Source organism: Pseudophryne corroboree, chromosome 2 (genome assembly GCF_028390025.1).
Source record: "Pseudophryne corroboree isolate aPseCor3 chromosome 2, aPseCor3.hap2, whole genome shotgun sequence".
Lineage (NCBI taxonomy): Eukaryota > Metazoa > Chordata > Amphibia > Anura > Myobatrachidae > Pseudophryne > Pseudophryne corroboree.
In genome coordinates, this window is record NC_086445.1 from 62,157,785 (window position 1) to 62,182,856 (window position 25,072).

Here is a 25,072-nt window from a genome sequence, read left to right on the forward strand (position 1 = left end):
CCTGACGGTGTCTGAGACGCCTGGACAGGTACTAACTGGTTTGCCGGCTGTCTCATGTCGTCAACCGACTTTTGTAGCGTGCTGACACTATCCCGTAATTCCATAAACAAAGCCATCCATTCTGGTGTCGACTCCCTAGGGGGTGACATCACCATTACAGGCAATTGCTCCGCCTCCACGCCAACATCGTCCTCATACATGTCGACACACACGTACCGACACACAGCAGACACACAGGGAATGCTCTGATAGAAGACAGGACCCCACTAGCCCTTTGGGGAGACAGAGGGAGAGTTTGCCAGCACACACCCAAGCGCTATAAATATATATAGGGACAACCTTAATAAGTGTGTTCCCTTTATAGCAGCTCAAATATTATAAATATCGCCAATAAGTGCCCCCCCTCTCTGTTTTTACCCTGTTTCTGTAGTGCAGTGCAGGGGAGAGTCCTGGGAGCCTTCCTCGCAGCGGAGCTGGGCAGGAAAATGGCGCTGTGTGCTGAGGAGAATAGGCCCCGCCCCCTTTTCGGCGGGCTTCTTCTCCCGGTTTTTTTTGGAACCTGGCAGGGGTTAAATACATCCATATAGCCCCAGGGGCTATATGTGATATATTTTAGCCAGAATAGGTATATTACATTGCTGCCCAGGGCGCCCCCCCCAGCGCCCTGCACCCTCAGTGACCGCTGGTGTGAAGTGTGCGGAGAGCAATGGCGCACAGCTGCAGTGCTGTGCGCTACCTCATGAAGACTGAGACGTCTTCTGCCGCCGGTTTCTGGACCTCTTCTCTATTCGGCATCTGCAAGGGGGTCGGCGGCGCGGCTCCGGTGACCCATCCAGGCTGTACCTGTGATCGTCCCTCTGGAGCTAGTGTCCAGTAGCCTAAGAAGCAAATCCATCCTGCACGCAGGTGAGTTCACTTCTTCTCCCCTAAGTCCCTCGTTGCAGTGAGCCTGTTGCCAGCAGGACTCACTGAAAATAAAAAACCTAACAAACTTTTTCTAAGCAGCTCTTTAGGAGAGCCACCTAGATTGCACCCTGCTCGGACGGGCACAAAAACCTAACTGAGGCTTGGAGGAGGGTCATAGGGGGAGGAGCCAGTACACACCACCTAGTAGTCAAACTTTTAAATTTTGTGCCCTGTCTCCTGCGGAGCCGCTATTTCCCATGGTCCTGACGGAGTCCCAGCATCCACTAGGACGTCAGAGAAACACTAATTCTCACATAGCGGCCGTTGTACAACAAGCTGTGAGTGTTTCCTGGGAGACGAAGAGACAGATATACTTTTTTTTTTCTTTACTTCCATCCACCCACCCTGGACGCAGAGTTTGTTGAACAGGCATGAATTAACTACTTTGATAAACCATTATCTTGCAGTTCTAAGGGGGTCCCAACATCTCTGATGACCCTTACAGCCCCTCTGAGCATAAGGAACTGTGATAGGTGCAGGATCGAGGTTCTCCAAAACGTTATCCAATCAGAAGTCAACGTAAGAGTGTCAGTAGAGTTCAAACTTTTGATGGGCACCACGTCAACATCCTCAGAATGTCAAGATGTTCACAAGTTCCACATCTGAACTGTCACCATGGGAAATGTTTGTCTGTGGGAGGGTTAGGGTTAACCTGCAGGGAAAGGTTAGGGTTAGACTGCGAGGGGTGATGTTATTTTTAGGCACTAGGGGGAGGGTTAGGGGTAGAGATTAGGGTTAGGGATATTGGGGAAAATAGTTACCGGAATGCTGCTGCTGAGGCATCACCGCTGGAATTAATCCTCACTTGTCCACCGGGACCCAGAAGACAACGCTGGTACTGCCACCAGGACAAGGCCAGACACCGCCAGATCACCAGGGACCATTTGTCGACAGTTCGTGTCGACATATCATCCATGTAGATATGATGAATGACGACAGATACCAGTTGCCCAAACGTACCCAACCCCTCCAAAATCTCTTGGGCCACAGGCATGTATTTTTGAGGCTCTAAACACCAGGAACAGGTGTCAGGTTTGGGAAACAGCATCATTTAGCCAGTCATGTGTGGGATCCAGGCTTTACAGTAACACATCTCCTGCTAATGCGGGTCATTCCGAGTTGATTGCTAGCTGCATTCGTTCGCTGTGCAGCGATCAGGCTAAAAAACGGCACTTCTGTGCATGCGTATGCGGCGCAATTCGCACGTGGGACATACTATTACAACGAACGATGTAGTTTCACACACACAGGGGCTAGTGAAGCTTTTCAGTCGCACAGCTGGCCGCAGAGTGATTGACATGAAGTGGGCGTTTTTGGGTGTCTACTGACCGTTTTCAGGGAGTGTTCAGAAAAACGCAGGCGTGGCAGGGTGTGTTCGTGACGTCAAAACAGGAACTAAACAGTCTGAAGTGATCGCAAGCGCTGAGTAGGTTTCGAGCTACTCAGAAACTGCACAAAAAAACTTTGTAGCCGCTCTGCGATCCTCTCGTTCGCACTTCTGCTAAGCTAAAATACACTCCCAGTGGACGGCGGCATAGCGTTTGCACGGCTGCTAAAAACTGCTAGCGAGCGATCAACTCGGAATGACCACCTATGAAACTACATAAAGGTCGCATTTTCCTTTGCAGTGGTAATAATGGCATCAGTCCAGTAATACCTGTGTTGCGTTAGAATAAGCAGAGTGTGAATACTACATACAACCTGTACACACTGAAGACTGTTATTTTGTTGGTTGACTAAGACACAGTAAATATAGTTCATGACTCTTGTTGTTAAGGACATGAAACTACTTTATCCCCTTCACCTAAAGCTCTTCTCACCCTAGTACTTGCAGACTATTTTTTTTTTACTCTTTGACTTTATATAGTCTATAGTAACCTATAGAATATATAAAGTCTTATAGATATGCCCCTATATACCGCCAATGAAGGCAAAGAAAATCTACTCAAAATGGACAAAGGGTCTATTTAATTGAAATTGCAAGACGGTGAACTAAAAACAAAAATTTGTAGGGTTATTCTTCCATTCGTTTACTAATCACCAGCAAGAAAAATACTTTGGGGGTCCGGTAAGAGACTGCGAGACTTTAAGATTCAGATTTAAAGCAGCAATAATTTTAAAAAGGCAAAAACATCCTGTTTTTGCCGCTTTAAATGCAACAGCCTAATCACCCAAAAAGTTGCATGCTGTTACAGTTACCCCATTGCGGCTTCTGGCGTCGATCAGGATTCCACACATTAGTTCTCATAATGAAAGCTGCCTTCAAAAACCATAATGCTTTATTTTTTTTTCTTCGTTTTTTCTCCTAGTTTGCATGGTCTTCAACAAAATTGAAATGTCCTATATAATACTGTAGCCCAGATCTGTCACTCTATCACTGTGGATATCGCTGGGCGTGGCTAGGAGTTTGGAGAGCCAAAATCGGTACAGACCATAAAAAAAGGTCCTGTACCTGCCAAAAAGGTACAGCTGGAGGGTATGCCACTGCATCTGCAGCAAGTCTCTGCGCTGTAGATAGGGAAAATAAAAACCTTTTACTGCAGCGTCCTATGTCCTGCTGCCAGTCCGCCTGCCCCCTACGGCATCAACAATCCCCACTCCCTAGCCGTGTCGCAAGTGGAACAAAAGCTGCTGCGGCCACCGGCAAAGATGTTGTTATGAAAACGGCGCAGCGGAAGCCTTTCATAGCCCTCCCTGCGCCGCATACTCTCTAAGCCCCGGAGCCTCCTCTGCACATGATGTCACAGAAGTGCCTCCCAGACACACCCGTGCTCAGATCCTCAGAGGCCCTGACTCCGCAACACAACACCTGGGCTGCCAGCCTGGAAGCCCCGAAATGGCTAATGTAACGGATAGAGTGGGTGATATCGCGGAGGGTAATGTCTGGACGCTGAATCAATGTAAAAGGTGACAGTGCTGTGCAGTGCAGTGGGTGTGCAGTGTCACTGACACTAAACAGCATTCTCACCTTTTACATTGATTTAGCGAGTCAGTCAGTTCTGCCAGCCAGTCACTATTGTTAGCGCCGGTGTCCCAACACGCCGCATTACAGGGAAGTATATGCACTAAATAAACGACACCTCCCAGTAGCCCTTAGCGCCGAATCATTCCGGCCCTTAGGGCTACTGGGAGCTGTAGTTTATTGAGTGCATCTTCTTCCTGTAAGGCGGCATGTTGGGACACCGGCACTAACAACAGTGACTGGCTGCTTGGCTGCTGTGCGAGTCTCTGGGAGAGCCACTGCCAAAGGGAGGACAGCAGCCTAGCTGCTTCCAGGAGGAGAAGCATTACCCGCCCTTCCCCCACTTACAGTACCTCCGGGCCCCATCCGTGGCACCCCAACACCTCCCTCCTCCACCAGCCGCGGTGGCTCCGAACCCCCTCCCACATCCGCAGCACCCACGCACCTCCCCCACCCGCAGCAACACCGCACCCACCCCTCCCCCACCCGCGGCACCCCCGCAACCGCTCCTCCCCCACCCACAGCGACCCCGCACCAGCCCCTCCCCCACTCGCTGCACCCCCGCAACCGCCCCTCCCGAATCCGCGGCACCCCCGCAACCGCCGCTTCTCTCCCGCATCCGCCACTCCCCCAACCACAGCACCGACAAGGTGATTCATCAGGCCCTGTGTGCGATGTTCACGCCGTTGCAAGGGGCTTCGACCCCTTAACCATCGCACGCCCTTTGTCCGTGCAGTATTTTACCACTCACACAATTATGATTGGAGGTAATACGCCATATAATTAAAATATTGCACGCCACAAGGGCATGCAAGGTTTAAGGAGGCGTAGCCCCTTACGACGGTGTGAAGAGCGCCTGTAGGACGCGATGAATCACCTAGTGCATAAAATATATAGCTATAGTATGGAAGCCTCTGAGATCATTGAAGCCAGGGTGTGGGGAATCCTCCCCATCACCGAATGTCGGAATTATTTCTGGAGTGCCGCTTATTACTATCCGTTGCTCCCTAGACAGTAACTACTAAGCGGGCACTGCCATCTTTCACACAAGGGTACTCCCCGGGTCTGTAGGTGCCAGGATGGGGAAGATCGGTAACGTTCTTTGGACCTGAGGGGTTAAGCAGTGAAAGTCATACACGGATGTCTTTTAGATAAAGTAAGATATTATACGAAACAACAGGAACGCTTGGAAGGACACGGCTGCTTCAAACTGGGCGTAGATGGTGCAACACACAGGCGGCTTAATTAGTGCAGGAAACACGGGAAGTGTTGGGGTTAGTAATATCTGGAAAGCAGAACAGCAGCGGGATTTTGCAGTCAGGGCCTCATTATTCTCTGGAGAACCTCATCAGCGAGATTGCGACAGCAGGTTACTGCGCTATGGGATGCAGAGGCAGGAAGAAAAGTAACAGTGATTGTGCTTTTACAGGACTAGAATCAGGAATCATGCTTTTACCACATAGGCCAATTAGGCCCCAGTCTACAATCAATTAGGACCACGTCTAGGAAGCACAGAAATGGTTTTATGCTAATTGGATTTCCTTTTAACTTTTAAGTTTGTTTATCTGCCCTGTTCCAGCAAGTTTGTCCTTAAAGTTATCTGGGGGTGCTGGGCGGGGGGGGGGGGGGGGGGGGGGGGCTCCAAGCCTGAGTGAGGCATATTTAAAATGGAGACTACAGGAAAACAGACCTTTAGTCTGCAGAGGGTGTTTGTGACTGGTGGTCTCTGCCTAGCACGGTCTGGTCTCCAATCACCTATTATGCTCAGTACAATAATGGGAAAGGGTGCTGGACTGGTAACTGTGGGGTACAGAATTCTTATAATAAGTTGTATTTACTCACAATGCCGAGGGCAGGGCCTAACTACAAATACATCCCTGGGCATAGAGTACAATAATTTGTTCTAGAAGAAAAAAACAGAAATGCAAAGACATGAAAACGTATCTTTAGCACCAATTTTGCTCTTTATTAATTGATTGACTACGACAGACCCATCTATCACCAATCACAATCTTGTTATAGACTGATTTTGCTTGGGGCGATCCGAAAACCAGAAAGTGGGCATACATCTAATAATTGCATTTTCACAATGTTTAGCAGCAGGGGGCATCATTATAACGCTGCAGCCGCTCTTATTTGCATACTGTGCAAAATAAAGGGGAAAAATGATATTAAAAAAATATTTCAGCATCACATAACTAATATCATAATTTCTGTTTATAGCATTGCACCAAATAGTTGATTATCGAGGCTCGAAACACCTGCCCTTGATGTGGTTTCATTTTGCGCAAACAATTTATTGGACGAACCCCTTTAACTGCACACTGGAAAGTGTCACCAATCGCATGACCTTATCTGAACTCACTGTATTGTCTACAACCCAAGAACACAGATAAGGATACCTTGGAAGTTCAGGCCCCATAGCCATTTCCTCTCACTTCCGAGAGGACAGAGCTTATCACGCCTTTAGCTTTTTATTTCTCATAGAGGACTTGGCAGGGACCCAAATGATAGATGGCGATTAGAACAGAGATTGGGAAGATTAAAGTTCAATCTAAACACTTCTAAGAATAATTTTTTAAGATAAGGTTTAGATGAAGTTGACGGCCAGGATGAAGGAAGCAATAAACAGGAGGAAGTAACCTTGGGTGGGGTGCCCAGGAGGCAGGGAGACCATCAAAACACCATTTCAGCTAAACGCCACATGATCTTTACTATACGGCTGTTTTATAATGTGGAACTTCCTCAAAAGCAAACTACATATCTCACAATACCTTTGGGATGGTAGTCATTATTCGTAACATTTATTTATATAGAGCAAGCATACCAGCACATTCCGTTGCGCTTCACAGCTGGGAGCACAGTTCTATAACAAGACTGGGTAATACCAGAGAGAGAGAGAGAGAGAGAGAGAGAGAGAGAGGTCAGAGGGCCCTGCTGTGATACATGAGGTTAAGTGCTATTATAAAGTGCTTAGTGGACTGTGGGGGTCATTCCGAGTTGTTCGCTCACTAGCAGATTTTAGCAGCATTGCACACGCTAGGCCGCCGCCCTCTGGGAGTGTATTTTAGCTTAGCAGAAATGCGAACAAAAGATTAGCAGAATTGCAAATAGAAAATTCTTAGCAGTTTCTGAGTAGCTCGAGACTTACTCCTACACTGCGATCAGCTCAAGCCATTTCGTTCCTGGTTTGACGTCACAAACACGCCCTGCGTTCAGCCAGCCATTCCCCCGTTTCTCCAGCCACTCCTGCGTTTTATCCTGGCACGCCTGCGTTTTTCCGCACACTCCAAGAAAACGGTCAGTTTCCGCCCAGAAACACCCACTTCCTGTCAATCACACTCCGATCACTACAACGATGAAAATTCTTCGTTCGGATGTTAGTAAATCTTATAAGTTTTGTGCTAAAATACATAGCGCATGCGCACTGCGTACCATGCGCATTTTCGCCTTAATCGCTCCATTGCGAAAATCGTCAACGAGCGAACAACTCGGAATGACCCCCCGTATGCTCCAGACATGCAGCAGTTTTGGCCTGAAATCAGAGACTTCTTTTTGTATGGAAAGAACACATGTAAATTTTGTTTGAACTGTGCAGACGGAAGGTAGTTTGGTAGCTCCAGCAGGTCAGGCGGGTGGTTCTGGAATTTGATAAGCTGTCCAAAGGGGTGAGTTTTCAAGGAACACTTGTGGGTTTGGAGGCTATGGGAAAGTCTTCTACGAGGAATGGCATTCTACGGGTGTGGCATGTTATATCGACATTCAGGATGTCTACATGGGTATTATGGCGACATATTATATGAAGACATGTCAATGTGGTCATAGTGCCAACTTGACCTTAACTGTGCATGTTGCCAGTAAGTGTTCTAGTGTTAGAGCCCTAACCCTACTCTAACCGCAGCCTAACCCTTACCATGTACTGTCTACATGATGACTACATGCAGATTCCCCAGGGTGTGTGTATCTGTACAATGGTGCGGATTTATTGGATCTGAAAAGTACCCCTAAATAACTGGGTGTGCGAAGGAGCCTGATGCTGGAGAATGGTCTGAGGTCGGCAGGCTGCTGTTAGCATTTCTATGTGATACCAATCAAACCATCAGCCCCCAAGCTATCAGGACTCTCCGTTCGAGCACCGAACATTCATTTCTGTTAAATTTGACCATCCAAATTGGTTCGTGCTCTGAACGATTGGCCCGCATTATACACACATACATTTAACACATATGGTGTAAGTATTCCAACATTAAGTGGTTATTCCAATTAGGCGAGAGTTACGAGTTGTTTTATGAAACTCGCAGACAATCACATGAATGCGTGCTCCCTAGAATTCTCCAATCCAATTAAAAATGCCTATTTGTGGTACTCGCAGCGGGGGTTTTGCGAATTGTCAGCCATATGCGATGCGAGAGAAGTGCATGAAAAAGTGGGGTGACCTTCCTGGACCCCAGAAAAGTTATGTTTTCATTAGCAGACTCATATAGAAGGATGTTAGAGGGCAAACGGAAAACACTAGGCGCTTTTATAAGGGGTCAAATGGCTAGTTTGTGCATTTAAAAAAAAAAAAAAGATTTTTTTTTTATAAAAAGTAAAACTTTGTTTACTTTCATACAGAAAAAAAACAAAACAGAAAAGTGCAAAAACAGTAGGAAAAAATATCCTTCTGGGGTACTTTGAGGCGTCTTTAAAAAAATGTAAAACAAAATATAAAAAGCAACTATTTTTCCAAAATACTTTATAAACACTCCTATTAAATTTGGAGTGCATAGAGCAATGAAAGAGATGATTTTGGGCTAATTGGAGTCCATTTGTTTTAACCCCCTCCCCCACCCCAAAATAACATGTAATTATTGGACTAATTAAGCTTTTTGGAAACTTCCAATTGCTTAGTGAGTCATTAGGGGGATGTTCTGCACGGTGTCCCAATATTGTAACCTTAAAATAAGGATTTTCCCGGCTAACTGTCACCCAAAGGGGCAGATGTATTAACCTGGAGAAGGCATAAGGAAGTGATAAACCAGTGATATGTGCAAGGTGATAAAGGCACCAGCCAATCAGCTCCTAACTGTTAATTTACATATTGGAGCTGATTGGCTGGTTCGTTAATCACCTTGCACATATCACTGGTTTATCACTTCCTTATGCCTTCTCCAGGTTAATACATCTGTCCCTCAGTGAGGTGTGAATGGAAAAATGAGAGTTTATTCTGCCTGGTTCACTGCGAGTTTCTAATTGTATTGCGGAATGTGAATTTAAAGAGAGAACGGCAACTCACATTCTGCAATTCGCGCCTATTAGAGCTGACCCCTGTTCTGTTATTACCCAGTTTTGCTTTATCACTGTTTTGTTTACAATTGCAATATGAACTAGTAGTAATAATAATAATAATAATAATAATAATAATAATAATAATAATATCATAACAGATTATACCCAGCAGCAACCAGCATACATGAATCTTAAGGTGGGTACACACTAATAGATATATCTGCAGATCAACTGATCTGCAGATATATCTTTGGACGGATCGGGCAGTGTGCTGTGCATACACACTGGCCGATCCGTCGGGGACTGACGTCATGAACTGGGCGGGCGTGTACACATGCCCGCCCAGTTCAGCTGTCAATTACCGCCGGCCGCCGCAGCATGTGTACGGGCGGTCGGCCGACCGCCCCGTACACACACAGCGACGCGCCAATATATCGGTAGATATATTGGCCGTCGGCTGTGCTGCGCGGCCGACGCGATACGTCTGTGAACGACGGAGTTCACAGACGTATTGGCCGTACACACTGGCCGACGGTCCCGCGATATATCAGCCGTTCAAGAGAACGGGCGATATATATCGACCAGTGTGTACAGGCCTTTACTTGTGCATTTCTACACAGAACCACAGAAACACAAGTGAATATTAACGCCATATAAAATGTAGCAGCACACCTTATGAGACAAGCACACAGCCCTGTCCTGCAGTCACCTCAACTTTCCCGCTGCAGAAGCTCAGATTTTTGGGAAGTAGAGAATTCCCATTATCTCTCTATCAATTTAATAGCTGCTCCGATCTGAGCCTAATCACTGGAAAAGTGTTTTTTTTCTAAATGAACAGTCATTGAGACTGAGGATGTATAAAGCACAAATGTTATTTGCGTATCGCTTGGATTGTTTTTGTTGAAAAGGAAATTGCTAATCACTGTGTGTATTGGAGAATTCCTGCAATGAGAGCCTGCAGGCCTGTCACTCACACACTGCTGACGGACACAGAGAAACCCTTCCTTCTAACGTGGCAACTTCTGGCAGGAAAGAATGGACATTCACGTATATGACGGCCATGTACATAAATTTTCAGATATAAACGTAAAAAGAACACATTGGAGGTCATTCCGAGATGATCGTAGCTGTGCTAAATTTAGCACAGCTATGATCATTCACACTGCATGTCAGTGCCGCGCCCCCCCCCCCCCCCCCCCCCCCGCAGAAGTGCAAAGGCATCGCACAGCGGCGATGCCTTTGCACTTCAAGAGTAGCTCCCGACCAGCGCAGCTTTAGTGTGCTGGCCAGGAGCTACTCAACGCTCCCCGGCCCGCAGCGGCTGCGTGTGACATCACGCAGCTGCTGCGAGCCGGCCCCCGTTTGGTCCGGCCACGCCTGCGTTGGTCAGATCGCGCCCACGAAGGCAGAGGCCATCGTAGCGGCTCGACGGCCTTCGGCGCCTGCGTAGTTCTGACCCGATCGCACCGCTGCGATAAACTGCAGTGTGCGATCGGGTCAGAATGACCCCCATTGTCCAGTGTTGATCTAGTATTCAAATGCAGTGCTGGTAAAAAAAAAAAGGTAAATGGTTGATTTCAGAAACTTCTCCACTTTATCTCTCGCCATAGTTTAATTCATTTCCTTATAAAGAGATCTGAAAGAGCTGTACAGGGATTACAAATAGGCTCTTGTACTGCTGTCTGTAGCAGTTTCGATCACAGAACGACCTATGAATTTTTACATAAATATATTTCTATATAAGTGGATTAGATAAATCAATGGGAAGCATTTAGTAAATGTGATGAGCGCTCATTTAATGTATAGTAAGGGCATATTTGATTTATAACCTGAACTGTTGGTAGGAAAGGTATAGCCCTCCAGCTGCTGTGTAACTACACAGTCCAGCATGACCTCACATTAGCCTGTTACTACAGGTGTCAGTTACTGAGATGAAACCAGATACCATTTGATGACATCACTTATACAGGTGCTTATAAGCCACATATATACACAAAATGTACATCCCTTATTGGTTGCAAAGATCCTTCCAGCTTGATCTCCCCATGTATCCCTGGTATTTCTTTAGTGACTGTACCGCTAAACCTCAAAAATAGGATTTTAATACCTACCGGTAAATCCTTTTCTCTTAGTCCGTAGAGGATGCTGGGGTCACTTCAAGAACCATGGGGTATAGACGGGATCCGCAGGAGACATGGGCACTTTAAGACTTTCAAAGGGGTGTGAACTGGCTCCTCCCTCTATGCCCCTCCTCCAGACTCCAGTTATAGGAACTGTGCCCAGGGAGACGGACATTTAGAGGAAAAGGAATTATTTTTAAACCAAGGTGAGATACATACCAGCGCACACCTCAAGCACGCCGTACAACATGGCATTTAACACAAAGCAAGTCAACGGCATGAACAACATCAGCAACAGGCTGACTATAAACGTAACACAACATGTGTGCAACCACAACTAATAACTGCAGAAACAGTACGCACTGGGACGGGCGCCCAGCATCCTCTACGGACTAAGAGAAAAGGATTTACCGGTAGGTATTAAAATCCTATTTTCTCATACGTCCTAGAGGATGCTGGGGTCACTTCAAGAACCATGGGGTTTATACCAAAGCTCTAGAATGGGCGGGAGAGTGCGGATGACTCTGCAGCACCGATTGACCAAACATGAGGTCCTCATCAGCCAGGGTATCAAACTTGTAGAACTTCGCAAAGGTGTTTGAACCCGACCAAGTAGCCGCTCGGCAAAGCTGTAATGCCGAGACCCCCCCTCCCCGGGCAGTCGCCCAGGACGAGCCCACCTTTCTGGTAGAATGGGCCTTCACCGATTCCGGTAACGGCAATCCAGCCGTAGAATGAGCCTGCTGAATCGTATGACAGATCCAGCGCGCAATAGTCTGCTTGGAAGCAGGAGCCCCAATTTTATTGTTAGCATACAGGACAAACAGAGCCTCTGTTTTCCTAAACTGAGCCGTTCTGGCCACATATATTTTCAAAGCTCTGACAACGCCGAGAAACTTCGATTCCAGCAAGGTGTCAGTAGCCACTGGCACCACAATAGGTTGGTTCAAGTGGAACGACGAAACCACTTTCGGCAGAAATTGCTGACGAGTCCTCAACTCTGCTCTATCTTCATGGAAGATCAAATAAGGGCTCTTGTGAGACAAGGCCGCCAATTCAGACACCCGCCTGGCGGATGCCAAGGCCAACAGCATGACCACTTGCCAAGTGAGGAATTTCAACTCCACCTTTTGTAAAGGTTCAAACCAAAGAGATTTAAGGAATTGCAACACCACGTTAAGATCCCACGGTGCCACAGGGGGCACAAAGGGAGGTTGGATGTGCAACACGCCTTTCACAAACGTCTGAACTTCTGGAAGGGAGGCCAATTGTTTTTGGAAGAAAACCGATAAGGCTGAAATTTGTACTTTAATGGAGCCCAACTTTAGGCCAGCATCCACACCGGCTTGTAGAAAATGGAGAAAACGTCCTAACTGAAATAATCCGTAGGAGCCTTCTTGGATTCACACCAAGACACGTATTTTCTCCAAATACGGTGGTAATGTTTAGACGTTACTCCTTTCCTGGCCTGAATAAGAGTGGGGATGACTTCCTTGGGAATACCCTTTCGGGCTAGGATCCGGCGTTCAACCTCCAAGCCGTCAAACAAAGTCGCGGTAAGTCTTGAAACACGCACGGCCCCTGCTGCAACAGATCCTCTCGTAGAGGAAGGGGCCAGGGATCTCCTATGAGTAATTCCTGAAGATCCAGATACCAAGCCCTCCTTGGCCAGTCTGGAACAATGAGGATCGCTTGAACCTTTGTTCTTCTTATGATCTTTATCACTTTTGGAACGAGTGGAAGCGGAGGAAACACGTACACCGACTGAAACACCCACAGTGTCACCAGGGCGTCCACTGCCATTGCTTGAGGGTCTCTCGACCTGGAACAATATCTCTGAAGTTTCTTGTTGAGGCAAGACGCCATCAAGTCTATTTGAGGAATTCTGACAATGACTTGATTGTGACACAATTTTTGTATCGCGGCGCATACCACTACCCTGTCTGGAAGAGAAGCTGGTAAGGCTGATTTGAAAAATCGGTGAGGGGGGACGTCTTGAAACTCCAGTTTGTACCCTTGGGACACTATTTCTAAAACTCATGGGTCTAGGCCCGAACGAGCCCAGAACTGACTGAAGAGCCTGAGACATGCCCCCACCGGTGCGGACTCCCGCAGAGGAGCCCCAGCGTCATGCGGTGGACTTGGCAGAAGCCGGTGGGACTTCTGCTCCTGGGATCCGGCCACGGACGGTGATCGCTTACCCTTTCCCTTTCCTCTAGTAGCAAGGAAGGAAGACCCTCTGCCTTTTCTGTATTTATAGGGCCGAAAGGACTGCATCTGATACTGGTGTGCTTTCTTTAGTGGTGCAGGCACATAAGGTAAAAATTATGACTTACCCGCGGTAGCCGTAGATACCAACTCAGCGAGGCCGTCACCAAACAATACACCACCTTTATACGGTAGAGACTTTATAGCTTTTTTGGAGTCAGCATCAGCATTCCATTGATGAATCCACAATGCTCTCCTAGCTGAGACTGCCATGGCATTGGCCCGTGAACCCAAGAGGCCAATATCTCTCGCCGCTTCCTTTAGGTAGACTGCAGCGTCCCTGATATGACCTAGTGTCAGAAGAATGTTATCCCTATCCAGGGAATCCAATTCAGAGGACAGGTTATCTGCCCATTTTTCGATAGCACTACTCACCCATGCAAATGCAATGGCTGGTCTGAGTAGCGTACCCGTGGAAATATAAATGGATTTCAATGTATTTTCCTGCCTACGATCCTTTAGGGCTGCCGTCTCAAGGGACGGAAGAGCCACTTTTTTGGACAGCCGTGATAAAGCCTTGTCCACAATGGGCGGTGACTCCAATTTTTCCCTATCCCCAGAGGGAAACGGATACGCCACTACAATCCTTTTGGGAATCTGAAACTTTTTGTCAGGATTTTCACAAAACTTTTCACAAAGTGCGTTCAGTTCATGAGAGGGAGGAAAAGTTACCTCAGGTTTCTTCCCTTTATACATACAGACCCTAGTATCAGGAACAGCAGGGTCCTCAGTGATATGTAATACATCTTTTATAGCCACAATCATGTACTGAACGCTCTTTGCCAGTTTTGGATCTAATCTGGCATCACCATAGTCGACACTTGAGTCAGTGTCCGTGTCGGTATCCGTGTCTGCCAGCTGGGCAAATGAACGTTTTTGTGACCCGAAGGGGTCTGGACCTGAAACAACACAACCTCTATGGATTTATTCCAAGCCTGGTTCTGAGACTCAGATTTATCCAATCTTTTATTAATCAGAGCCACATTTGCATTCAAAGCACTCAAAACATTCACCCAATCCGGTGTCGGCGGTGCCTACAGGCTCACTCCCACAGCGTTTTGTGTCCCCAACACAGTCTCCTCCTGGGAGGAGCACTCCGCCTCAGACATGCCGACACACGTGCACCCACCACACGCAGATACACTGGGCCTATAGGGGACAGACCCACAGCAAAGCCTGTCAGAGACACACAGAGGGAGATATAGCCAGCCCACACCCCAGCGCCCAAAACCCGGTCTGAACACTACAGCCAATGTCCCAGACCTGCAGCGCTTTTATAAACTAGTATAATGCACCAAAATCGCTGTGCCCCCCCTGCACCCTACAGTGCTGTTGTGTGTGGGAGCATGGCGCGCTGTGCGGTACCTCAAAGCTGTCACTGAAGTCTTCTGATCTTCTTCTACTCACCTGTCTTCTGACTTCTGGCTCTGCAAGGGGGGTGACGGCGGGCTCTGGGAATGAACCCCTAGGCGTACCTAGTGTTCCAAACCCTCAGGAGAAAATGGTGTCCTGTAGCCAAAGAAGCAGATCCTTTAAACTCACAGAAGTAGGTCTGACTTCTCTCCCCTAAGTCCCACGAAGCAGGGAGACTGTTGCCAGCAGTGCTCCCTGAAAACAAAAAACCTAACTTAAAGTCTTTTCAGAGAAACTCAGTAGAGCGCCTCAGTGTGCATCCAGTCTGCCTGGGCACAGATTCTAAACTGGAGTCTGGAGGAGGGACATAGAGGGAGGAGCCAGTTCACACCCCTTTTAAAGTCTTAAAGTGCACATGTCTCCTGCGGATCCCGTCTATACCCCATGGTTCTTGAAGTGACCCCAGCATCCTCTAGGACGTATGAGAAAACAACAGGACGAGTTTCTATCATGAAATGATCTTTCTCCCTGGTCATTGTAGGATTGCATGTGAGTGAGTTCGTTTGGAATTATTTTGTACGTGTGTTTGTAAGAATAAAACAATATTACACTATCAAGCTGCTTTTGTATTTTCGGACCAGTGGTATGGGGAACGGCCTGTGTTCACTGTGTTACTTTACCTTTATTACTGTGATGGAACCCCATTAATACACGAAGAACACGGACCTGTCATACGTGATCTGTGTAAGATCAGCTTAAAACCATTATCTAGCAGGTAGGAATCAAAGTCGCTGAAAGGATAGCTGGAGGGTTGTGACTAAGGTGGAGCTTTATCAAAGTTTGTTGAGAGATAAATCACTAACCAATCAGCTGCTAGGTGCCATGCTAGACTGTGTTTGAAAAATGTCAGTTAGGATCTGATTGGCTATTACTTTATCTCTCTCCATTTCATCTCTCTCTAGGCTTTGATAAATCCCCCCCTCAGTGTTTATAGTGACATTTATATAAAATGCCTCGTCCGGGGGTTAGAGGTTCTGTACCCCTTCCTGTGTCATTCTACTATGCTGCTTAAATATCCTCCGGAGAGAGCCGAGAGCCACTAAGAACTGCATCTGAGCTCTCACACTCTGTTCACAAGGCGCGCACACGCTGTAACTCACCGCGGCCTCCGGAAAGCCAGGCCGTACTGCTGACACGCCAGGCCTACGGTGGGGGTGTACACGATGGGCATGAACCGCTCAATGTCTGAAGTCAGCACACGATAGAAGAGTTTCTCATTCCTGTCTTGTAAGGTCATTAGGATAATATATCTAAATGGATAAAACAAAGGAAAATCAGGAGAACAGTATACTGTCACACACATATATAATACTAGCAATGACAATGAAATAAGTAGCTGGGGATATAAACTACAAACTTCAGAATAAACACAAGGCCGATCTTACCCAAGGACTTGGGACATACTTATAACCTACAGAAAGGATATATTGTCAAAGCCTGCAAGCAGGGCCCTCTTAGCTATCTGACTGGCTGTTATTACCCGCCCTTGTTTTATTCTGTGTTGTTATAAGTGTAAGCTGGTACAAGGAATCACTGTTCTAAAAATCCACTTGTACAGGTGAGGAAACCACCTGCATGGGTGAGGAGGCCAACTCTATGGATGAGGAGGCCACCTGCATGGGTGAGGACCACACCTTTATGAATGAGGAGGACACCTGCATGGGTGAAGAGGACACCTGCATGGATGAGGAGGACACCTGTATGGATGAAAAGGTCCAAGTATTCAAAGTTTGATTTGTATCATTAAACTTTCAATACTTGGAACTCACCATCTTATATGTAAGGTTGTCATTCTCTGTAGACTGTAACTTTTGGTTAGGTTTCCCTTTCTTCCCTACAAATATATTAGTAAACTCATGACTGACAGTAAAATATTTATAATATGTACACACTATATACATTTTTTTCCATAGCTTTTGTTGTTTGGCTATATGTAATAAAATGAGAATTTAAATGCATTTGTAAGTGCTTTACAGTGCATCTGGAAAGTATTCACAGCGCTTCACTTTTTCCACATTTTGTTATGTTCCAGCATTATTCCAAAATGGAATAAATTCATATTTCCCTCCAAATTCTACACACAATACCCCATAATGACAATGTGAAAAAAGTTTTTTTGTTTTTTTTGCAAATTTATAAAAAAACAAAAAACTAAGAAATCACATGTATATAAGTATTCACAGCCTTTGCCATGAAGCTCAAAATTGAGCTCGGGTGCATCCTGTTTCCACTGATCATCCTTGAGATGTTCTTACAGTTTAATTGGAGTCCACCTGTGGTAAATTCAGTTGATTTTCCAAATCATGTCCAGGCACACACCTGTCTATATAAGGTCCCACACCTGACAGTGCCTGTCTGAGCACAAACTAAGTATGAAGTCAAAGGAATTGTCTGTAGACCTCCGAGACAGGATTGTCTCGAGGCACAAATCTGGGGAAGCGTACTGAAAAATATCTGCTGCTTTGAAGGTCCCAATGAGCTCAGTGGCCTCCATCATCTGTAAATGGAAGAAGTTTGGAACCACCAGGACTCTTCCTAGAGCTGGTCGGCCATCTAAACTGAGCGATCGGGGAAGAAGGGCCTTAGACAGGGAGGTGACCAAGAACCCGATGGTCACTCTGTCAGAGTACAGCATTCCTCTGTGGAGAGAGGACAACCTTCCAGAAGGATAACCATCTCTGCAGCAATGGTGGATTGCTGCAGAGATGGTTATCCTTGGTGGAATCAGGCCTGTATGGTAGAATGGCCAGACGGAAGCCACTCCCTTAATGGCCAGACGGAAAACACATGGCAGCCCACCTGAAGTTTGCCAAAATGTACCTGAAGGACTCTCAGACCATCAGAAACAAAATTCTCTGGTCTGATGAGACAAAGATTTAACTCTTTCGCGTGAATGCCAGGCGTCATGTTTGGAGGAAACCAGGCACCGCTCATCACCAGGCCAATACCATGCCTACAGTGAAGCATGGTGGTGGCAACATCATGCTGTGGGGATATTTTTCAGCGGCAGGAACTGGGAGACTAGTCAGGTTAGAGGGAAAGATGAATGCGGCAATGTACAGAGACATCCCAGATGAAAACCTGCTCAAGAGTGATCTTGACCTCAGACTGGGGTGACCGTTCATCTTTCAGCAAAAAAGCGACCCTAAGCATACAGTCAAGGTATCAAAGGAGTTGCTTCAGGACAACTCTGTGAATGTTCTTGAGTGGCCCAGCCAGAGCCCAGACTTGAATCCGATTGAACATCTCTGGAGAGATCTGAAAATGGCTGTGCACCGACGCTTCCTATCCAACCTGATGGAGCTTGAAAGGTGCTGCAAAGACAAATGGGCGAAACTGCCCCAAAGATAGGTGTGCCAAGCTTGTGGCATCATATTCAAAAAGACTTGAGGCTGTAATTGCAGCCAAAGCTGCATCAACAAAGTATTGAACAAAGGCTGTGAATACTTAACGTACATGTGATTTCTTAGTTTTTATTTTTAATAAATTTGCAAAATCTCCCAAAAACTTTTTGAATGTTGTCATTATGGGGTATTGTGTGTAGAATTTTGAGGGGAAAAATGAATTTATTCCATTTTGGAATAAGGCTGTAACATAACAAAATGTGGAAAAAGTGAAGCACTGTGAATACTTTCCGGATGCACTGTATTTTAACCATAGGACAACATGAAAGATATCAGTGATTATTTGCAAATCAGGTTAATAAATATAGGGTTTTAAATGAAAAAAACAAAAAACAAAACAATAATGGGTCAGCCTTGGACACAATTTAATAAAGAAGATTTTATGCTTGTCCAAATAGTAAAACACATTACCGGTAACATGTCTATGCAACAAAACGCCAAGAAAATGCAACAAAAAACTCACTTATCTAGATCGCTAGACTTGGTTTCATAACTTCTCATGACACGTAGAGCTTGTACGTCTTGACTTAAGAAACAAGGTGGCAGGAGACCGTGAATACCAAGCTGTAGTCTTTCTTCAATAGTAAATGCCATTCCCTGAAAAGGAACAAAACCTTTTTATTTTAAAGAATAGCAAATAGCACCTAACTCAAGTTGTACACTAGCACCGAACTGCACTACACAGCTGAACAAAAGAAAAAAAAACATGAAGAAGCGAAATGCGTTGTGAAGGGCTGAGGTGAAAATAGTAGAGGAGAGGAAGCTGAAAGAAAAAGAAAAACAGCATGGAGACTAGAAAGTTTTGATGCCAAGCTTAAACACAGAGTTTTTTTGTAGGATTGGCACAAACACAGATATAAAATGGAATCCTTACATTAAAAAAAAACCTGTTTGTTTGTGTCAATCCGTGAGGATAACCAAAACATGCGTTGTCCTGTTGTGCTGTATTCACAATATTCCACTAGTTTTTATAATGTATATAGCGATTAGGTGTAGATATGGATCCTGATTGTACGTGAAATCACCACAGGCTGGACACCAACTGTTCAGCAACAACATACTTCCAGCAATAGAAAACTCTGTGTTTTTACTTGTATTTCTCAAAGACCAGTGAGGGGTCTTTCACTTTTTATAGGGGCAGCAATACTGAGTGGCACGATCATTATTCATATGTATTGTTAAATCTGAACCCAAGTTTGTCAACCAGAAAGGGATCCGGTCAGGATCCCGGCAATTAGAATACAGACGCCAAGATTTTGCACATGCTGCTCCCTTTCTCTGGAATTCTCTATCTATCCCCCTCAGACTTTCCACCTCTCTACAAAACTTCAAGCGAGCTCTCAAGACCCACTTCTTCACCAAACCTGGCCGTCTCTCATCCTAAGCCCTTTGTGGCCCACGCTCCCTTTCTACCCCATCTGTGTCACCCCTGTCTGTGTGCCCCTCCCCCTTTAGAATGTAAGCTCTCACGAGCAGGGTCCTCTTCCCTCATGTGCTTTTATGTCTCTTACTTAACTTATCTTCTTTTCAATACTCCCTTTGATGGCACCAAATCCTTCGGTTTTCTGCCGCCCTGATACTTATTTCAGTGCTGTTCACTGATGCAGCTATGTTTATATACTCTGTACTTGTCCTATATTGTATGGAACTGCAAGTCATTGTCTTCATGTTTTGCTTATTTGTTTACTCTGTAATTGGGCGCTGCGGATCCCATGTGGCGCCATATAAATAAAGGATAATAATAATAATAAATAATAATAATAATCCCGACACTATTCGGAATGCAGACACCAGCATCCCGAATAGGTTCAACATCCCAGCGCCGGAATCCCAACATTTATGAACAGAAAGATTACATTTTGACAACCCCACCATTAGATTGACAAGGCCTGTCGAAGTCAAAAATATTACAGACACATCACATACAAACTCCAAACAGATGGGTCTCTGTTCGTGCGTTTTGCGCATATACGGTAGCATATGCATTCGCTCAGTGAAGCCACAAAGACATATACAACATATTCATACAACACATAGACAAAACATGTTTAGCATCATTATGTATTAAATTATATAATAGAGTTTAACATCAGATATATATGTATTATTGGAACGGAACAAGATAAACATATCATGCTTAGTGTCAAAATGATCAGGGGAATGAGTGTGTTAATTTGATAGCTATGGGAAGATTGTAGCACATTGCAACGATTAGTTATGAGTAAATGTATGAATACAAAGGATTTCCTGAAGACATGTGCCAGCAACCTAGAACAAAAGCCCTCAAACTTACCAATAACACATCATGAATGAGAGATCTCCCTCCCCTGGACCAATAACAGAAGACTCAGTCCCAGACATGTACTTCCCCCAATACACAATATATAGGTATTTCCCCTCACCTAGGAAGTTCTGTTTTTTTCGTTGCTGTTGGTGCAGATTCAAAGATGGAGCGGACTGTGCATTGAGGGACAGGGTGAAGTATGCTGGCTGTAATTGATCCTTATGTAACTACAACTGCTTCTTGTGTAACTGTAACACTGTAACCGTATATATACTGTACATGTGTTATATTGTATGCATACCCTTTTAATATCAAATATATACATCTCTGAGCGTTGGACCTCAGTAATACAATGTGTGCGAGTGCTTGCTTTCTCTTAAGGGATGTAGTGTTTGCGACGTACAGCGCACTTTTATCGTATATGGTAATAAGATGCGCCTTGCGTCCGCAGCATATATTAACGCTGGCATTTTAAATATTCATTAGAAATAATCTGAAATTCACAGGCCTGACCGAGCAGCATAGCGGATATACAGGTTTGGTAAGTATTTTACCCCTTTCCTGCCCCTAACCCTTGGGGATGGGGGGGGGGTTTGGCAGCTAGGGCTAATCAGTGGGAGGGGGGTGGCAGCTAGGACTAACCCACGGGGGGGTGGCTACGGTTAACCACCCCCCGGGGCCGCGCATCGTTCATCGTTGGTGCCTACACACTGAAAGATATACACAATTTCTCGTTCATTACTGAACGAGATTGTTCGTATCAGTCGCACATATCAGCCAGTATGTAGGGCCCATGAGCAAAGCTCTTGATCTATGAGTAGTTTGGTCACAAAGATCCTCAACCAGGTTGTTCCATGTGGAATGGCTATGTCTGATTTAAAACTTTAACTTGCAGCAGTTCTTCTTAAATTATACTCTTGGTCAACACTCAAATAACTCCAATAGAACCATTCTACCTTGTTTAGGAACTGAACTGAAAAACTGGGTGAATCAATCATCAGATCCCTTGGAGGTTTTTCATTATAAAAGTAGAAAGAACCCTACGAGGCACAGTTTGGAAAAAGAATGAAACCGCTATTTTGACATCTATAAAAAGGAAAAACAGTGCAGTCAACCTTATAGCTGGGAGACCGTTCTCTTTCTGAATGTCAGTCTCCTATGGAACCAAGACGTATCTCTCTCATTGCCCAATCTCCCCCCCTGCCCGTTTCCTGCACCTAAGAAAATGGAACATAAGGAGTTTGCAATATGGGACAAGATTTAGGCAAGAATTACAGTACACAGTGAATATGGGACCACAACCAAGGAATATCAGGCACAGAGTAAGGGATTTTGGACACCCGGGTATATGGAACGAGGATCAAGGAATATGTGACAAGGATCAGGCGGTGCGGGACAAGGATTAAGAAATATACAATTTTTTTATGGGAGCAAGAACATGGATTCTGTAGGGGATGCGGTTATGTGTCCGGCGGTCACTATATTGACACCAAAATCTCAAGCTGGGGAAAGCCCGACAGTCGGCATGCCAACTAACAGGGACTATTACCACTCCTGGATGACCAGGACACCCACTGAGTGCCGCAGCATGGCAAGTGCAGAGAGCCCACAAGGGGTTTTCATGAGCAAACGCAGGGAGGGTTTCCAGTTGCACGGAAATCCCCCACCTTTTGGCAAGTGGCTCACGTTATGACAACAATAGCAATGGTATATAATCTGATTACTAGATCTGCCGCCACATAATGCAGTGTTAGGGACATAGCGGAGCTGCAGCACATCATGCAGTGTAAGGGACAGAGCGGAGCTGCTGCACATGCCCAGTGGTAGCAGCTTCTTCTACCAAGTTTGCTGTGCGTGTGGTTCTCAGTCCTCAAACAGTGCACTGGACCAGAGAGCAGCGACCAGGAAGAAGACACAGGAGCCTTACCATGAGGTGGGAGAATGTGTGCTTACAAAGTGTAGTACTGGTTCTATTATGTTTGTGTATGTATTTACTATTGTATGTTTAACCTTTTCCTGGCCACTTTGTTTTATACAGCATAGGCTACACTAGAGACAATCTATAGTGACAAATATTATTACAGTACTCGATACAGTATCCAGTGTATAAAAAGACCAATGTTTACATTAATGTCCAGGGTCGGTACCAGGTTCTTCTGCTGCTCCCTAGACTCCCGCACTTTCTTCAATGTTTTGCAGAGTGGGAGATCATGCTCAGACATTTGGAACCCCCTCTCTAGAAATCCTGCGTTTGCCACTGGTTTTGTTGCGCTCACTGACACACACACACACACACACACACACACACACACACCCCGCCACCAATCTGGATGCCAGGATCCCAGGTTCAGTATAGTGCCTCCGGGATCCCAAACATCAGTCTCCCAATAGCAACCCAATCTGAAGATATGAGTACTACTATGGGTTTGTAATATGGAACTGCAATATGGGAGCAGGGATAAGGGGATGTAATATAGGTGAAGGCATATGGGATTGTAATAAGGGAACAAAATACAAGATTGTGATACAGGCTGAGTCTCACATATCCAAAATTCCCAAATACGGAATATTCCGATACACGGAATTTATTGAACACGACTGAGATAGAGACACTTTTGCTTTCTGATAGGTAAAATGCAACAAAAATATTAAATATATTGTATAAAATGACCTTCAGGCTGTATGTACCAGGTGGATATGATACATAAATGCATTGTGTTTAGATTTGGGTCCCATCGCCATGAGATCTCATTATGGTATGCAAATATTCCAAAATACGGAGAAATCAGATATCCAAAATACCTCTGGTCCCAAGCATTGTGGATATTGGAGACTTAACCTGTAAGTTGATTATCGGCTGTCTGCTGCATGCACTGCGAATGCACTGCACGTGCGCAACTTGCGATCTTCTGCAATCGTATCTTGCCAGGATGCGATAGTAGGTTGATTGACAGGCTGCGGGTGTTCTCGGGCATACACATGGCGTTTATGGGGAGTGGTCGTAAAAAAGGGCAGGTATGTCGTGTCCGAACATGGCGCTGCTGCGACTAGTGTTGCGGCTAGCCTTCAGATGCACGGGTCAACTGGTATGGTCGATGGTACTCGATTCTTGCGATACATTCGCAATAATGCGGCTGCATTTTCAGAATTGCGAATGCATCAGTAGGCGGCTTGTTCTGTGCTGGGCGGACTTTTATCATGCTGTGCCGCTCTTGCTGTGCGATTCTCAGCAGTTGCAGCTCTCCTACAATCGCAGAACTGAAGCTGAATGAGGTCCGACGTACAGAGATAATGAGTGATTTATAACATCTTCAATATTATCATGATGTGCCTTACACAGACCTTATTATAAGAACATATTAAATATTTCCCATTGCTTGTGTACTTGATTTGACCCAGCTATGGCCTAATTCAGCTTGAATCGCTACTGAGACAGAAACTGAGGTTCTCCCAATCCTGCTAAAAAACGCATGTGAAGAGCCGCCCGGAAAGAAAAAGACGCCACCGCTGCATTCGCAAATCTGCATTTGAATAAGTGCAACGCATACTTAGAAATTGGGAACCATCGGCCACCATCGACAATACCGGTTGACCCATGTCTACGCAGGATATACGCGGCTGTAGTCGAAGCCCTGTTTTTAATAGCAGCAATCGCAGCTGACGTCAGATCATGAAACACCGGCGTTTTCCCAACCACTCCCCACAAACGCCATGTTACCTAACACTAATGGGCCCTACACACTTGGCAATGTCTCCGATTTGGACGATGTTCGTTTTCAACGATTAACAACCATCGTCCAAATTGGCTTGCTATGCTAAACGAGAGAAAACCAACGTTGAACGACCGCGGGGACGAGCATAGTTCATAGTTGGTGCCTACACACTAAACGACATGAACGATATATCGTTCACTTATGAGCTATATCATTCATATCGGCCGTGCATGTCACCAAGTGTGTAGGGCCCATTACAGTCACAATCACTATGCAATCGCACTTTGCTGGTCTTGCGAACACATTTTAGTCTTCGTGCACGCGCGATGCGGTCGCAGCGAATGGGCAGTCATCCGCTAATCGGCTGGTTTGCGATTTTGCTAAATTGCAACTGAAGCTGAATAAGGCTTTATTTCCGCCACACAGGACCATCGGCTGGAATACACTGAATAATTCTCTTGGCGTGTGGCAATCAGTAGGTGGCAGCTGTGTTTTAAGTTCTAATTATTTTGCATTCTGACACCACAGTAACCTATGTCTAATACTTGTACATCTGAATTTGATTTGAGATCTGTGATGGATAAAATCCCTCTTGCGGTTTCTGAAAATGAAAGCAGCAACGTCTTCTGGAGACACACTCACGGCAATCCTGTATATATTGTTGTAATGCTTCA

The 25,072-nt window shown here is 45.6% G+C and overlaps 1 protein-coding gene across 3 annotated transcripts in view; it reads right to left on the bottom strand.

The window, feature by feature from the left end:
• ME3 (malic enzyme 3) overlaps window positions 1-25,072 on the bottom strand; it is a 336,344-nt gene that overhangs the window by 220,840 nt on the left and 90,432 nt on the right. For all 3 annotated transcript variants that reach the window (XM_063951375.1, XM_063951373.1, XM_063951374.1), the window contains 2 exons: window positions 18,865-18,998; window positions 16,098-16,247 (listed from right to left, as the gene is read on the bottom strand). In XM_063951375.1, coding sequence (XP_063807445.1) covers window positions 16,098-16,247; window positions 18,865-18,995 — 281 coding nt within the window. In that variant the 5' untranslated portion in view covers window positions 18,996-18,998. The remainder of the gene's footprint in view (window positions 1-16,097; window positions 16,248-18,864; window positions 18,999-25,072) is intronic.